Raw genomic sequence first — 17,500 nt, forward strand, 5'->3', positions numbered from 1 at the left:
TGCTACTGCTATCTAAAACTACTCTATAAATGACTCAAACTTAAATAAAATTAAAAGCTACATATATAATAAATAATAATAATAATAATAATAATAATAATACTGTGCAAATCTGTGTATAAACCACACCAAAATAGGGCAAAAGTATGACCAAAATATTGACATTAAAGGGATAGTTCTTCCAAAAATGTCCTTTCAAACCCGTAAGACCCTCGCTCATCTTCATAAACGCAAGTTCAGATATTCGTGATGAAATCCGAGAGCTTTCTGACGTCTTTGCTACATTTCTAAAATGTTTCAGTCGCATTGCTTTCAATGCAGGTTCGGAAAGGAGCAGATTTTATCCGAAATATCTTAATCTGTGCTCAGAAGACGAGCCGATCTCTTACGGTTTGGGACGACGACAGAATTGACCCCTGTAGGCGAACTGTCCCTTTAAGGCCGTTCCCATCTCACCCAGTCTCAGCAGAGCCATTCCGGCCTGGACGACGCCGCACAGCAGCGTGAGCGCCACCGCAAACACGGGATCCCCGCCGATATAACCCGAACACAGCAGAGACATGATGGCGGTCGGCCCCAGCGTGATGTCTTTAGATGTCCCGAAAACACAGTAGATGAATCCGCCCATGAACGCAGAATACAGGCCGTACTGGAAAACAAAACATATATATATTAAAACTAACCCTGCTCAGTCTCAGTGTCTGGAAGAACCTGGATGTTCTTACCTGCACAGGTAAACCGGCCACCTCCGCATAGGCCAGAGCCTGAGGAACCGCGGTCAAACCCACCGTCAGACCCGCGATCAGGTCCATCTTCAGCCAGGTCAGGTTATACCTGGGCAGCCAGGTGAGTATGGGAAAACACGAGCGCAGGGCGGCATACCAGCGGAGACCCGTCACCCGCTCCATCACGAGAGCCCAGATCCCAGAGACGGGACACCATCAGTTAGGGACCGCTCGTCAAAACCAGAACGTCTCTTCTTGCTTCTCCATAAGCGTTTTTTGGGAAGTATATCTGTGGAGGATTCATAAAATACAAGATCATGGTCACGAGATTCATACACCGCTGATTGTGAAATCACTCGTTCGAACACGTGAGTCACACAGCGACGAAAACATCCTGTTCGGAAACCGATTAAGTTTTTTTTTTTCTTCAGCATACATTTAAACAGCACTCCAGAAACGTGTAAAATATTAAAATAAAAATATATATATATTTTTTTTATTATTTTTTTTTTGCATTTGCATTATATAAAAAAACAGGCTAATTATTGTAAGGAGATGCGAAATAGAAAGAAAAAATAATTGCCATGAAAATACCCTTAAAAATGACTAAAATTACTAATATATTGCAAATACCAATATTCTGTTTATTGTTTTGCATTCACGTAGTTAAAAATTAAAACATTTAAAATTCAAATAAACACACATATACATACATATATATATATATATATATATATATATATATATATATATATATATATTATTTTTTTAGATACGAAATGCTTAGTGCAAAGAAAAACATATACGTAATTACTAAAATGATTTGCATTTATAAGTATGCTCCAATAAACGTACCAGTACATTTTATTTTTGATTTTACTTTTGAATTTCGATTACGAACGAGATAGAAATCGCTAAATATTAAAGGAGAAAGAAAGGAAATAATCATCGCAAAGGGTGTAAACATGCAGTTAAAACTGATCATATGACATTTTAAAAGGATCTCATGATCTGGGTTCCCGGTGCAAGGCAAATCAAGGATAAGCATTGGACAAGAAAACATGCTAAACAATAATAATAACACAAATAATAATAATAATAATAATACCAGTTAGATACGCGTATTTACAAACCAAGCTGAAAGTTGAGATGAATGTTAAGAGACACAACGACACATCAACTTAAAGATCAAACCTCAGAGGTGCCTTTGAGCCTCGCGCTTCAAACACTCCGCCGCAGAAACCTCTTTATTCACATCCAAAACGTTTGAGCAACCAAAAACGTTTGGGCAATCACAGCGTCCTGGAGTGAAGCGAGGTTTGTTTGACAGACCGAGCAACAGCGCCCTGGCGTCCTCTCCAGCCCTCACGCGATTGGCTGGAGATCCGGGTCAGCTGATCGCGGTCACGTGACCCGCTCCCCGCGGCGGAAGTGTGCGTCTCGCGGAGTGTCAACAAAGTCGAGGCTTTTTCGCGTCGCTTCAGTGACATTCCTGGGCACAGATGACACCAAGATGCCGCTTCTGCTCGCCTGGGCTTCGTTGTGTTTTCTGCTTTGTTGTAATGTAGGAGAGTGCAGAAGGAGAAATGTGCTTCTCATAATCGGTGTGTGGTAAAACACAGTCGTGAGTTTTTGTACAACTAATTTATACAGCTATGTCTGTCTCCTTGCTATCTGTCGCGTTGTATTTACGTTGCATTAACGTTGTGTATGTTGTGTGGTACGACACAGCTGATGATGGCGGGTTCGAAACAGATGTCTACAACAACACCGTGGTCCAGACCCCTCATCTCCGGGCTCTTTCTGAGCGCAGCGTGATCTTCAGGAACGCCTTCACCTCCGTCAGCAGCTGCTCACCGAGTCGCTCCACCATCCTGACTGGACTACCGCAGGTAGGTCAGAGGTCAAGGTCTGTTAACTTAGCCTTGGCCATTCCTGACCTTCTTTTCTGCTCTACAGCACCAGAATGGGATGTACGGCCTCCACCAGGGAGTTCATCACTTTAACTCGTTTGATGGAGTGCAGAGTCTTCCTCTTATCCTGAAACAAGCCAACATTCGCACAGGTACAACGAAGATCGGTTAGAAGATGTAAAAATGATCAAAATATTAATGCACTTCTGTGTGTGAGGCCAGATAACAGAAAAAATGTCCACTGAATCGAACTTTTGTGTCAGTGCAATGTGCAATTTTTCTTCCTCTTTTTCATTCCATTTCTGTTTAAGACGAGATGATCAAACATGTTTTTTTTTTGAGTGACTGACTTGTAACAGTGTATCACATCTGTATGAAGAAAAGCCAATTATTCTTCTAACTCTAAAACAAAAATCTTGCTCATGCACCTTTTGTGACTGTATATTAGGTTAGGAGTTTTCTCACAGTTTGTATTATTAAAACCTTTTAATTCAACATTTTTTATACTAGAATTTTTGTGTTTATTTAAATTTTTTGACCAGATACAGTTATCTTTTTTACAGAATAACAGCTTGTTACCAGCTTGGTGTGTATATATATATATATATATATATATATATATATATATATATATATATATATATATATATATATATATATAATAATTTTTTAACTAATATATATATATATTTTTATAATTCAATAATTTTTATATATTTATATATATATATATATATTATTATATATTTTTTTTTTTTTTTTTATATATTTTATTATGATTTTTGGGATTTTTTTCTGTTCTGAGCCCTGATAATAATCTTTCTATCAAATGGGAGATTGTTACCAAAGTAGCTCATGAGCACGACAATTTATTTTTCCATTTTTCTAACATTTCCTACACATCTTGAACACCTTTTGTTGCCCATCCCTTTGATTTCTGCTCAACCGATGCAGAAGTCCGTTCCCGAGAGAGAGAACTAAATACTCGAAACATGAGTTTTTTTTTTAAATTCATTCACTCTCTTTTTTTCTTTTTTTTTTTTTTTTTTTTTTTTTTTTTTGGAAGGTATCATCGGGAAAAAGCACGTCGGTCCGGGCCCCGTATACCCGTTTGATTTCGCCCACACCGAAGAGACCGATTCCGTTCTGCAGGTGGGTCGGAATATCACCAAGATCAAGCTCCTTGTCCGGAAGTTCTTCCAGAGCCAGAAAGAGCAGAGGAGCGAGACGGGAGACGAGCGTCCGTTCTTCCTCTACGTGGCGTTCCATGATCCTCACCGTTGCGGCCATTCCCAGCCTCAATATGGAATGTTCTGCGAAAAGTTCGGGAACGGAGAGAGCGGAATGGGGAGAATCCCGGATTGGCAGCCGAAGTATTACTCTCCAGACCAGGTCGAGGTGAGCCTTACTAACGAAGACGGATGTGAAAGGTCATTAGTTGAATTTGCGAACCATCGCTCTCTTCGTATTTGCAAAGGTTCCGTACTTTGTTCCGGACACTCCTGCAGCGAGGGCGGACATCGCGGCTCAATACACAACGGTCGGCCGGCTGGACCAAGGTTACGCGCGCTCTACACCATTCGCCCGTGATGGTCAGACACGGGTCCTCACGAGCTTTCCTCTTGATTCGGCAGGTGTCGGGCTGGTTCTCCGAGAGCTGCGGGACGCGGGGTATGAAAATGACACTCTGGTGATCTACAGCTCGGATAACGGGATTCCGTTTCCCAACGGTCGCACAAACTTGTACGGCTCAGGCGTGAAGGAACCCATGCTGGTCTCCTCGCCTGAACACCAGCGGCGCTGGGGGAAGGTTAGCCAGGCCTACGTCAGTCTGCTGGGTAAGAGCCAATCCGTAGCTTGAGTACTTGATGTCTGAAGATTGTCATGGGCTTGGTTTGGGCTGTAACTGCTTTTAACCACTAGGTGGAGCAGTACACCTGTGTTAAAGAGAAACCTTTCACCTTCATGCACTTGTTTCTGTGATTGAGGCCTGAGTATAGACATACTTTTTATACACATTTAACAATTTCACACTTAATTCTGTATTATTACTGCATTTTTTTCGCACTAGATTACCAGTGTAGCGAATGATATTTGTACTAGTATGTATATGGACTTATGGACTATGTATATTTATTAGGTGTATATATAAATGCACATGCATACGATATATAATATATTTAAAAATATTTACATGTATATAGTTTTAAATGCTTATATTTTATATCATACAAATATTTTATATAGAATTTTTTTCTTAAATATGCATGCATGTTTGCATTTTTAATATATTTTTAATATATTTTATATATATATATATATATATATATGTATATATATATATATATATATATATATATATATATATATATATATATATATATATATATATATATAATATATGTATATTGTATATATATATATATATATATATATATATATATATATATATATATATATATATATATATATATATATATATATATATATATATATATATATATATATATATATTTAAATTTATGTATATATATATATATATATATAATATGTGTAAACAACTTTATTTTATTTTGGATGTGATCACAATTAAATGCACTAAAGTACAAAATCTCATGATGCTTGTATCTTTTTATTTACTGATAAGATTATTGTCAATATATAATAACTTTTTTTATTGCACATTTTCATTCTAGATTCTGTTTAGTTTCACATTTTTATTTCAATCTTTCAATTATTGTCAGTGTAACATTTTATCTTTGTATGAATTGCTAATTGTTCATATGATATAAAAAATGTCATTCTTATTATAATGTTTTTGCTCTCGACCATATTTTTAAAGTTAAAACACTTTTTTTTAACAACCGTGCGTTATTGTATGACACCGCAAAACAGCATCTCTCACTTTTTTTTGTTGTGTTACCAGACATCACTCCCACCATCCTGGACTGGTTTTCTTTGCGGTACCCATCGTACAGTCTCTCACGGGCTGGCCCGGTGGTGCTGACTGGTCGGTCTCTTCTCCCGGCCCTGATCTCAGAACCGTCCTGGCTCACCGTCTATGCCAGCCAGAGTCTCCACGAGGTCACCATGTTCTACCCCATGCGCTCCATCCACCGGGGCCGCTACCGCCTCCTGCACAACATGCACTACCGCATGCCCTTCCCTATAGACCAGGACTTCTACGTGTCCCCGACCTTCCAGGATCTGCTGAACAGGACGCGCGCGGGTCGGCCCACGGGCTGGTTTAAGACTCTGAAGGAGTATTACTACCGGGAGAGGTGGGAGCTGTTTGACATCCAGTCAGATCCGACGGAGACGCGGAACCTGGCTGCCGATCCGGCCCACGCCCGCTTCTGGAGAGCCTGAGGGATCGGCTGCTGAAGTGGCAGTGGCAGACGGAGGATCCGTGGGTGTGTGAGCCGGATGCCGTCCTTGAGACCAAGCTGGAACCGCAGTGCCGACCACTGTACAATGAACTATGAGCGCCTGAAATCTGAGAGAGAGAAAGAGAAAGCTGTGTAAACCTTTTACACTTCAGGTTCACCGTTTTAATATTATATTTGTAGTTTTTATACTGAAAATGTTAATAAACATGTTTAAATAACAAAAATGTGTATCTCCCTTTTTAATATTATTATTTTTTTTAAATATTTGATCATATTTTTCATTATTGTAGACTCCATATACAAGTCCTCTGCCTCTCTAGTTTCATTTTTAAAACTGTCAATCAATTTTCGTGATCGTATAATAATTGTAATATATTTTTATCATGTCAAAATTGCAATTATTGTATTTAAATATTATATGTGTTCATTTTTTTGGTATTATTTTTAAATTGCATTTTTTTTATTTAGATTTGTTTCATTAAGAATAATATTCTAATATTCGTAGTAAGCATAATAAACATTCGTTTTGTCACCTCAGATACCCAAGGATTTTAAAATAATATTTTTGCATTTTTGTTTAAACTCGAGTTTGTTATGGCTGTATGAAGTACTGTATTGAAAGTGCTGTCATTTAAATGATTTAAAAAAGCCTCCAGTCTGGTTAAACCGTGTGACGTTTATCCAAAATGTGCAATTACAGAGAAATCAATAAATCAATATTTTTAAATCCCTTATTAATGCGACTTCATCTTAAGGTACTACGCACTTAGATTTCCTTCAGCGATTATTTAAGACTATATTGTTATACTTCGGTTCAGGCGTGTGTGCGTCTTTACGCGCTGGATACTCTCTTTCTAATTTGCCCCGTGACGCCAGAAAGACGTTTATTGATCAATATAGACAGGTTCGGTGACAGAGAAACAATATTAACCCGTCACACATCATATCCACCTGACGCTATAGGCTCCCCAGCCGTCTCCAAACGCGCAAAGACGCGCGAATCGATCCTATTGGCCGGAAACATGAATCATCTAGCGGGGAATGACGAACGAGATCACGACTCCGAGGGGTATATATATAAACTCCAGATGTGCAGAACATCAATCCAAAAGCTACGAGGCACCACAGATCGCAAAGCACGCGTTTGGGTCCAGTGCGCAATGGAGAGGTCCGTCAGATCCGTGCTCGTGTTCGTGGCCGTTTCCATCCTCATCTCCAGCCATCCCACAGACGCCTGGTACAAGCAGTCCACCGGGCCGAGCTACTATTCCGTCGGGAGAGCCTCGGGTTTGCTGTCCGGGATCCGGAGGTCGCCGTACGTGCGCAGATCTGAGACGGAATCGGCGCTGGACAGCAGCGAGACCCCCGGCGTCTCCAACAGCGTGATGCCCGACTTCAGCAGCAGACCAACTCCGGTTCTTAAAAACATGGTAAACTCTCTTCCTATATCTGAGGAAACGCATAGGCTATATATAGCTACACTATTTTAACTGTTTCATTTAAAAGTTAAAAATGTTAATTAAAAAAATAAAATAAATAATACATAAAAAATTTATTCATAACCATTATACAATGCTTACTGAGCAAAGTTAGTATATGTAAATATATATGTAATTTTTTTTTAAATATATTTTCAGAACATATGTGTAATGACATCTACGATATGAATAACATTGATTTATGTAGATTCAAATGCATGTCTGAATGTCTTTAAATACTTTTTGTATACTTTAATTTCTTTTTACAAATGAAATATAAATGTGGTTTAAAAAATAAATTTTTATATATATATATATATATATATATATATATATATATATATATATATATATATATATATATATATATATATATATATATATATATTTATTATATATATATATATATATATAATATATATATATATATATATATATATATATAGCCAACTCATCAAAGTCATATTCAAGTGTTTTAACATTAAAACTTTATCTCAGTCAGATTTAACGTAGGCAATACCTTATTCTTTGATATCTGGTCTATGTTTTTTGGGGCTAAAAATAATAAAGAACGACGCGAAACGTCGGAGCCGTCGCTTCCGTTAACGTTTACCATGTCGTTTTCCCCTCAGGCCATCTGCGTAAAGGACATTTCTCCAAACCTACAGAGCTGCGAGCTGGTCCAGGACGGTTCGAGCACGTTTCGGTGCAAAGCAGACGTGTTTCTCTCGCTCGACTCGCTGGACTGCTTCTCCTCCTGAGCGGAACCCGTCTCTCTCCTTCCCCCGACCCGAAGTCTCTTCCATTTCAGGAGCGTTTACAGCCAAGGCAGCGAGGCGCGCTGTTGACATTGAATGTTTACTTGATTTACAACCGGGGATGTTCGGCGCTGCCCAACGAAGACATGCTTTCCTGCAAAGTTTAGTTATGCGCCGTGATAATCGTTTTCATTTCGACCGATAAATCGCTGACTTCACGGTAATTCCATTCGCGGAAAGCGAAAGTTCGAAGACGTTCGAATCGTTAGCCGCCAAATGGCGGGAAAAAAAAAAAAAGTGAAGTAAACTATTTGCGCTACAAACTAGTGCGTTTATAATTACAGACACAGCGTTCGAATAATATGAAAATAAACACGTTTGCGACACAAAGAAGCATAACGAGCCGCTAAAAACAATCGTAAAATATTAAAATATTTAAGTTCAATATTAGCCACGCCCACTCTCAAAAGAGTTAAAAATCAAGTTGGACACGTTTCGTCATACACAGAAATCTCTTATTCTTTTTAAAGTGAAATTTGGTAATGAAACGTAGCTACGGTTTCGCATAAAGCAAAGCGAAGTCAAACCGAATTCGGGTCACTCCCAGTGTGAACGCACTCGGCGTCGGCTATATTTTGCAGGAAAACAGATCTCGGAGAGCAGTTTTGAGCACCCCCTGGTTCACACGATGTGAAGTTCGCTGCTTTAAATTTGTAAATGGAAAAATACGAAACCCACAGACACAAAACGGAGAGGTGTTTTCTGTTCGATCTGTCCTCCTCTGACCCCCCCCATATCCCCCCGTCTCCTGTACCTACTCCCAGATGTATTAAACGTTCATAAAAAGAGTTCGCTGTCACGAGCAAAAACTTTCAAAGATGTTTTCTTTATTTTATTAAACTTGAAAGATATACCGTTCACTCTGTGTACGCGACGCATTTGTCTCATGCCACTCACAGCGCGAGAAATCAGAAGACATCAGAAAAAGATCAATGTTGGTTTTTAATGACGTTTCTATTCACAGTGGCCGGTTTTCTTTTGGCATTTACGAAAGAGTTGCGTGAAAAGTGGCACGACGTACAGCATCTAAATAGCCAAAATGCACAGCAACTGAATAAAGTGACATTATTTCAAATGCATTTACGGTTTGCTGCAGGTGCCATGATGCTTCATGTAGATGTGTGTGTGTGTGTGTGTGTGTGTGTGTGTGTGTGTGTGTGTGCGCGTTCAGCTCACCTCAGATTGAATCGCCGAGACTCAACGACTATAAAAGTGCTGGATCGCCAAACAAGTCAAAGCACACACAAATAACACACACACACACACACACACACACACACACACACACACACACACACACACACACACACACCAAAAACAACACTCTGGACCCTGACAGGGTGTTCAATCTCTGAATGTTGGACAAAGATTTACACAGGAGGAAAAGGTTATTTTATAAGTGATGATTAACCATGGTATAACGTACACACAGGAAGTGAGGGATGTCAGGTGGAAAATTATTGGATGCTTGGACGAGCAACTCGACCACTCGAAGGACAGCATAATATACCCTTCAAATCCACATTATACACTTCCACAACTCATACGTGTCGATTACGCCGTTGTTATCAGACACTTGGTCTTTTTTTTTTTCAATCTGTGAGAAGAAAATAAACCGGCATTTATCGCTTCGGGGGAAAAGCGCGCATCCCGAGTCAGAGCATCGCTTTCAATAAATACCACCAGCATCGTGAAGGGCTCATCCGCGAGCCTTTGAGTTTTTAAAAGAGGAACGGCTCTCAGAGCAGAGACACGGCCTCCAGGTTCTCCTTGATGATGGTGTCCATGACGACCTGGAAGACCACCTGCACGTTGGAGGTGTCCGTGGCCGTGGTGAAGTGGTGGTAGATGAGCTTGCTGGGGGTTGTGTTGAGGGATACGAACATGGAGGCGAGGAACCGGGCGGCGGCGTCCACGTCACAGTCGGCTCCTGCGGGAAAAAGTTTTGATTGCCTTTAGAATATGTGATTTATTCCTTTCACGCAGGGCTGAATTTTCAATATCACATGGTGCTTCGTTCTAATTGGCCGATTTACTGCTCGAGAAACATTTCTTATTATTATCAGCTTTAGTTGCTGCTTAACATTTAGTGAAAACGATACGCGCTTGCGCAACACTCTTTGATTTATAAATGTTTTTGAAAGAATAGCAAAGGTGTCTGCGCTGAATAAAAGTATTTATTCGTGTCGTCAAATTAAATCGCGATTAACTGCATCCGAAATAAAGTTTTATTTACACAATATACGTGTGTGTATGTGTTTTATGAATATATAAATGCAAACACGTGCATGTGTATATTTAAGAAAAATGTTATGTTTATATTTGAAATATATTGATATTTAATATAAGTATATGCAAGAAACACAATACATAGACTGCTTATGTACGCATTTATAAATGCACACAGTACTTATACGTATTTCGTAAACAAAAACTTTATTTTTGACGCAATTACTCACGATTTGGATGTGTAAAAAGATTTATTTGCAGGTGTAAAAATAATTATGCATTTGTATGAAAAAATTAAGGTTGTATCATAAATGCATTGCAATTAATGCGCTCTATTTAGCTCAGAGAAAGTGAAATATCGATGTTTTCCTTTGCATAGGTGCAAAAGTATATTCTATATAGAACATTTAAGCTATAAATCGAAACACATAAACATGAATCCAGCTCATCAGCAGCCGGATTGGAACGCAAAAAGGCGACCGCTTCGAAAACACATGGATTTATCAATGATGAATTATGCATATCCAAGAAACCCTGAACGCCCATGTAATTGAGGTGTTCCCCATAGAAAAGGGGACGGAAAGAATGAAGTGAGAGTCTATGAATATCTGACGAGATCCGCTCCTAACGGCAAGGTTGATGAATGGGATCAATCTCTGAAGCTCCAATGCTAAATTGACATTTGCATGATGCATGCATTTCTGGGTCCGTCTGAATTAGCAGGTGAAATGTAGTCGTGAAAAGGTTTTACTGTAATCTTCTATCTGAAGGGGGATTAACTTTGTCATGTACAAGTGTCAGGGAGAGAGCGGGAGGAGGGAACAGGAGGCCGTGTCATGCCAGAAATTTCCAGCCTCGTTCGTCTTGACCTTTTCTCCCTGAAGTAAAAACTACGGGATCCATTCCGGCTGATTAAACAGCCAAACTACAAACTCGAGCCGACGCGGTGGATTCGGTCTTAACGGAAGGACGGCGCTATATAGGACGTCTGAAGAAAGAAAGTATGACTACGAACAACCGAAACTAAATAAACAGGATATAAATGAATGGAACAAAGAGAGAAGAAAAAAAAAAAAAAAAAGCACATTTACAAATAAATGAAAAATAAAAAAGAAAGAGAATTAACGAAAGAAAATCAAACATGTGACTAAAAGAAAAACGACAAACACGAATAAGTTAAATTAAATGATTAAAGATTAAACGGCTTGAATGAAAAAAGCATGTAAATGACAAAATGAGCAAAACAAATAGATAAATGAAAAATATAAAAACTCAATTAATGAAATAAAGCGGAATAAAAGAAAAACTATAGAAAAGCGAGAACAAACAAAGTAAAACGATTAAGAATGAAACAACAACACTAGAACAAAGGAATGAAACGAATAATCAAACAAAAGAACAGAGAAAGAAAAACAACGACAAAAAAAAATAAACGGATAATTGGATGAAATGAACAGCTAAAACCAGTGAAGAAACAAACAATGAAACGATAAACTGGAAAAAGAAAAACGAAAATTCGATAAACAAAAGAACAAAAAAGAATAGAAAATAGAACGAAAGTGACAAAATAATTAATGAGCTTAAATGAGTGGATAGCTGGAGAACGAATTAGCAAAAGAAACGACTAAATCAAACACAAATAAAGACAGAATGAATATATTCAGGATCAGTAGGAGGAAAGCTTGCCAACTCTGTGCTTTAATAAAAGGACGTGAGCAAACAAATAAAACTGAAATGAAATGAATGCACTTTCATTCAAGAGTCTGCAGAGAAAGTTAACATGATTCACGCGTCGCCACAGATCTGTCTCTCACCTCTGAACTGAGGAAGGTAATGCCGCAGGTGACGCCCGGAGTGGAGAATCTTCTCTTGGAAAAGATCGATCTTGTTCATGAATAATATCTGCAAAACAAAAAGAGACGAACGAAACCCATCAATCAGTCATTCGGGACAAGAGCGTTCAGGATCAGTGCTATACAACAGCTATCGATGGTCTTATGGGGTCACAATGACCGATTGGACAAAAAAACACAGATTGTAAAAGGAATAGTTCATTTAATATGCAGTTTGTTTATTGGATTCATTGCAGTAAATGGGTGCCGTCAGAACGAAAGTCCAACCATCTGATAATGCACAAGTAATCCACATCAATAAAGACGCATGTTTGTAAGAAATATTTCATTAATAAGACATTTTTACTTTGAGTCCTTTATCCAGAATAGTGCTTTTTTTTGTGGAAAAGGTCATCTTGTCTGAATCAGGAGAGAAATATGCACAGATCAATCATCATTTAGAGGCAAAACAGCTCTGAACTAATTTTTAACTCGTATGAATTATAGATTTTGGACAGAAACAACGGTTTAAATGTAAAACACCGTTCATGACGGAGGGGGTCTCCTGCAAACAAGCAGCTTTTTGCTTCACGTGACATCAGTTGCTGGAGCGTTGAGGAATTATTGTGTCGTTTTTATTTAGCTGCTTGGACTCTTATTCCAGCGGCACCCATTCGCCGCAATTGATGCGATGCTGCATTTCTCCAAATCTGACGAAGAAACGAACTCATCTGCGTCCTGGATGGATGTACATTTTCAGCAAACGTTCACTTTTGGACAAACTCTTGCACTTTTACGTTTACACCACACAAAAGACGACAGAAAAGAAAAAAAAAAAACGTTGAGTCGGGCTCAGTATAATGGCTTAATTAAAGGCTTAATCCAGCCATGAATTTGCTCAGCGTTGCGAAACAACAGAGTATGACTAACGTGGCTATAAAACGCATCCTAACAAGGGCAGTTAGCGCACCTCATTACACGGAAAGAGGTTTACGGAGGGCGTGCGATAAATAGGCAGACAGCAAGCGGACCACCGTCACCCACGGGGACGGTCTAAATTACGGCTGCTAGTTTAATTATCAAACGACATGGGCAATTATAACAAAGTCTGGGCTAACTGACGACGTGGGCTGTAATTACGAGGGAAGGCGAGGCGAGGTTAGCAAAGCAAGGTACAGCAATCGGTGAAATCATTGAAGAAGTTCAGATGAACGAAACCGCAAGGAGCCAACGAGCGACACGCTCTCATCAAAAGCATGAACGGTAAAACGAGTTTATAATGAGACGTAGGCACACAGCTTGAGAAGAACTCCCTGACACGGGTGACGGGAAGTTAACGTCAATAGAAAAAGACTAAAAAACTAGTAACTAGACTATACGTACTTTTGACAGAACGGAGGGGAGGGGCTTAGAATGAGAGTACTCGATGATGTCAGCAGAAACGGGAAGTCATTTCAGAAGCGGAACATCGTCACAAAAGATTACGGTTCATTTGTTGGTTTTCTTGCAAAGACAAAGGTGTGAAGGTTAAGAATGAAAGCTGAAAAATTAAAGCGCTGAAGTATCTTTAGGGGAGGAGCCCGAAAGACCTATCAGGAAATAACGAGCCAAAAATAAACATCTGAAAACGTAGAACTGGCTGAAAAAAATATATGCATTTTATTTATTTTTATTATATTATACTTTTTAACAGTTTTCAGTTTTCAACGCCTAATATAAATATAAATATAAATACAAATATAAATGTAAATATGATGCATAACTCATTTGCCACGATAAATTACCGTAAAATCACAACAAAAGGGTGTGTTATATTAGAATAAATCTGTATATTCATAACATTATTTGGCATTATTTGGGGTTTTAGATACGTTTTCTAGATTTTTATTTAGTTTTGTTTATGGATGAAGATAATAAAATTATTAATTATTAATTAATTAATAATTAAAATTATTTTGCTGATGTCAAATAATAAAATAATAATAATATAAAAACTTATTGATAATTTGACAAATGTGCACTGATCATTTGGTAACTAAAACAATATTATTATGTAATAAAAAAAGAAATTCATGTGCCTTGAATGGTTGTCCACCCCGTGTTATTAGGAAATCCGCCCCTTTAAGAAAAGTCCATAAAACATGCTAGAAATGATTAGAATACTGTATTTTTAAAAATATGTAAGTTTACACATACCACATTCTTTTCAACAGCCAGACTAAATATTTAGCTAATCAGAGTTTGTTGTAAGCTAATATCCACCCCGTCTTTGTTTTAAAATGTGGGCACAGCATTCATTTGTGGTTGATGTTGCTTAAAACAAAAACGAGTCACAAATCAATCAATGTGACTGGGGATATAATTATATTATTTATTATTACTACATTATTTTTTAAAAACCCTGTTTAGAGAAGGGAGATCATACCATTCAGAAAACATCATTAACATATTTAACAGTAATATATATGTCCATAACAGAGTGGACAAATCAGATTAGTCAAATAATGGCCCATAATTATAAAAAAAAGTGCATAGCTAATATGTTTCTGTAGTACTTGAGTGTCATATCTATCTATCTATCTATCTATCTACTTATCTATCTATATCTATATATCTACTTATCTATCTATATCTATCTATCTATATATCTATCTATATCTATATATCTACTTATCTATCTATATCTATATATCTACTTATCTATCTATCTATCTATATCTATATATCTACTTATCTATATCTATCTATCTACTTATCTATCTACTTATCTATCTATATCTATCTATCTCTATCTATCTATCTCTATCTATATCTATATATCTATCTATCTATATCTTTATCTATCTCTATCTATCTCTATCTCTATCTCTCTATATCTATATCTATATATCTATATATCTATATATCTATATATCTGTCAAAAAAGCAAATGGGAACATTTTGGAGTATTAAGAGGGGGTTGAAAGGCACTCTTTGGCGATATTGACTTTTTTTGGTCACATGTGTTGAATGTTTTGGCCGTCTCTTGAGCTAATGGGGCGATGAGATTGGATGAGCCATCTCCGTTAATTGAGCCGTTCCTTACCATTGAAGTACTTCTGAAGAAGACGTTATTGCAGATTGACGAGAACAGCTTGAGACTCTCCTGCAGTCGATTCTAAACAAGAGCACAAAGTGAAAAACAAGAGCCGTCGTTCCCTCGAGATCCCAGCATGCTCTTGTGATTTCACACGAGGAGTCAGAAAAGCTGAGGTCAGTGCTGTTACTGAATTTCAGAATACGATAATACATCAAGCGCTGCAATAGGTTGAAACTAAAATCTTACTTTCAACATTAGCACACAAAAACAGCCTCGCTGGATCAAAATTGCATTGGTGAGAGAGAAAGGTTTGGGTGTACACAATTTTATTATTACATTCAGAAATAATGTAAAATATTGATACAATGAAAAGTTATTATAGAACTGACTGTATCTTGACTGTAACTGCATTAAAAAAAAGTGACTTATATTCCAGAACACGTGTTAATGATACTTATTTTTTGGTTTTACCAAATTTAAGTTTCATAATATTACATTTGTAATGATTGCTTGAATGACATTTTCTTTTCTAAATGACTTCATTTAACACTGATGCTTATTTGCGTGTTACCCAAATTTTTCGCAGCCAATTAGTTTTTTTCTATAATATACGCGCGTATACGGTTTCCATTTATTATTATGTATATAAAAAGAAACGCATAATATTTGGAAATATTTGCACATATATTTATATTCATATAATGTAAGTCCTATACAAATGCATTTAATAGATAAGCATTTTTCTTAAATATATTCATGCATGTGTGCATTTATATATATATACACACACATAATAAATATACACAGCATGCACACACATATTATGTAAAAAAAAAAAAAAAAAAAAAAAAAATTAACTTTGGATGAGACTAATGACAATTAAACATTGCCCAAAATTAATTTGTAATGATTACAGGTTGCTAAATAAATGGTACACTTTACAATGAATAAATAAATACATTTTTGTTGATTAAAAGAATAGTTCGACCAAAAATTAAAAAATACCCCATATTTTACTCGCCCTATATTATGTTTTTAATTATTTTTTTTTCCTTCCAAGCTTGGTAACACTCGTGAATGGCGGCCATTATATTACTGATACCAATTTTGTACGGTAGCCAATTAATTTTTTTAATGCCGGCAACTTTCGATAACATTTTGGTGCCTTCGCTTGTTTGTTCATGAACATTAAGTGAACCTCTGGCGAACGTGAAAGCCTCACCATAGACGGATCTTCTACTAACGTCATGTCGTATCCACTCAGAGAGACGACGAACAGCACGGCCCTCACGTCCTCGAAACAGCTGATCCACTTCCTCCTCTCCGTCCTCTGGCCCCCGACGTCATACATTCTGCGGAGAGAAAGAGACAAAATGTCCGAAGCGTGACGAAACACCCGATACGACCCCACAGAAAACAAACCCAATGGTTTCTGAACATGGCCTTTACAGCAGCGCCTCGTTTGCTACGCTAATGTGCTGCTAACTAGCGACACGCATCTGTACACGCGAAAACCGGACCGTTGGGCTCTTGATGTCATCAAACGAACATCTCTAATTAACAGTCTCCGCTAAATTTCCCCTCAATGCGTTTTAGATCACATTGCTAAAAGAGTTAGCTCGTTAGCTAGCAGTTAGCAAATAGGCGGCAAAGCAAAGCAAAGCAAAACAAGACGCTTGATTAAAGGTTTCTCCTGTTCGGAAAACCTCTAAAAAGAGCGGGAAAGCGAAGAGTGTCTGCTTTCTTGTCTGCTAAACAAGCAAGCAAGCGTCTCTATGGTTCTCTCTCTCACATTTATTTTCCATCTTTCACTTCATCCCGCGCCGTCTCTTCACGATATTTGTGGGAAAGATTCCCAGACACGTCCGAAATGAAAACCATCAATACTCACACTTCAAACATGATGGAACAATAAATCTATACGTGCCTTACGGGACACTAATACGTAAGGGTTTCCCATAAAATAAGACAAATGAATTGAATCATGAACATAGCTGATGCCGAGACTGCGATATTAACGGCTACGTTAGTTTTGCT

General features: G+C 37.7%; 4 protein-coding genes across 5 annotated transcripts in view; 2 read left to right on the forward strand and 2 right to left on the reverse strand.

The window, feature by feature from the left end:
* slc26a11 (solute carrier family 26 member 11) overlaps positions 1-2,065 on the reverse strand; it is a 9,313-nt gene extending 7,248 nt beyond the window's left edge. Inside the window, exons 1-3 of the mRNA XM_043222628.1 lie at positions 1,920-2,065; positions 726-1,014; positions 457-649 (exon numbers count right to left, since the gene is read on the reverse strand). Of these exons, the coding sequence (XP_043078563.1) occupies positions 457-649; positions 726-908 (376 nt within the window). The 5' untranslated portion in view covers positions 909-1,014; positions 1,920-2,065. The remainder of the gene's footprint in view (positions 1-456; positions 650-725; positions 1,015-1,919) is intronic.
* Positions 2,066-2,162: 97 nt separating this feature from the next.
* sgsh (N-sulfoglucosamine sulfohydrolase (sulfamidase)) lies at positions 2,163-6,251 on the forward strand. Its single transcript, XM_043222650.1, is given in 8 exon segments — positions 2,163-2,329; positions 2,457-2,617; positions 2,685-2,790; positions 3,705-4,036; positions 4,116-4,197; positions 4,273-4,476; positions 5,565-5,987; positions 5,990-6,251. Coding segments are annotated over 8 exon segments (1,533 nt in total). The 5' UTR covers positions 2,163-2,238; the 3' UTR covers positions 6,124-6,251.
* A 756-nt stretch (positions 6,252-7,007) lies between these two features.
* On the forward strand, positions 7,008-9,183 carry npb (neuropeptide B). Its single transcript, XM_043223004.1, has 2 exons — positions 7,008-7,457; positions 8,138-9,183. The coding sequence occupies exons 1-2, from the start codon at positions 7,050-7,052 to the stop codon at positions 8,264-8,266; spliced, it is 537 nt and encodes a 178-aa protein (XP_043078939.1). The 5' UTR covers positions 7,008-7,049; the 3' UTR covers positions 8,267-9,183.
* A 64-nt stretch (positions 9,184-9,247) lies between these two features.
* gnav1 (guanine nucleotide binding protein (G protein) alpha v1) overlaps positions 9,248-17,500 on the reverse strand; it is a 33,001-nt gene continuing 24,748 nt past the window's right edge. The window contains exons 6-9 of one of the 2 annotated variants that reach the window (XM_043222747.1): positions 16,686-16,815; positions 15,470-15,541; positions 12,367-12,454; positions 9,248-10,253 (exon numbers count right to left, since the gene is read on the reverse strand). In XM_043222747.1, the coding sequence (XP_043078682.1) occupies positions 10,063-10,253; positions 12,367-12,454; positions 15,470-15,541; positions 16,686-16,815 (481 nt within the window). In that variant the 3' untranslated portion in view covers positions 9,248-10,062. The remainder of the gene's footprint in view (positions 10,254-12,366; positions 12,455-15,469; positions 15,542-16,685; positions 16,816-17,500) is intronic. The other variant, XM_043222748.1, reaches the window with a different exon arrangement.

The sequence above is a fragment of the Puntigrus tetrazona genome, chromosome 22, assembly GCF_018831695.1.
Source record: "Puntigrus tetrazona isolate hp1 chromosome 22, ASM1883169v1, whole genome shotgun sequence".
NCBI classification, from domain to species: domain Eukaryota; kingdom Metazoa; phylum Chordata; class Actinopteri; order Cypriniformes; family Cyprinidae; genus Puntigrus; species Puntigrus tetrazona.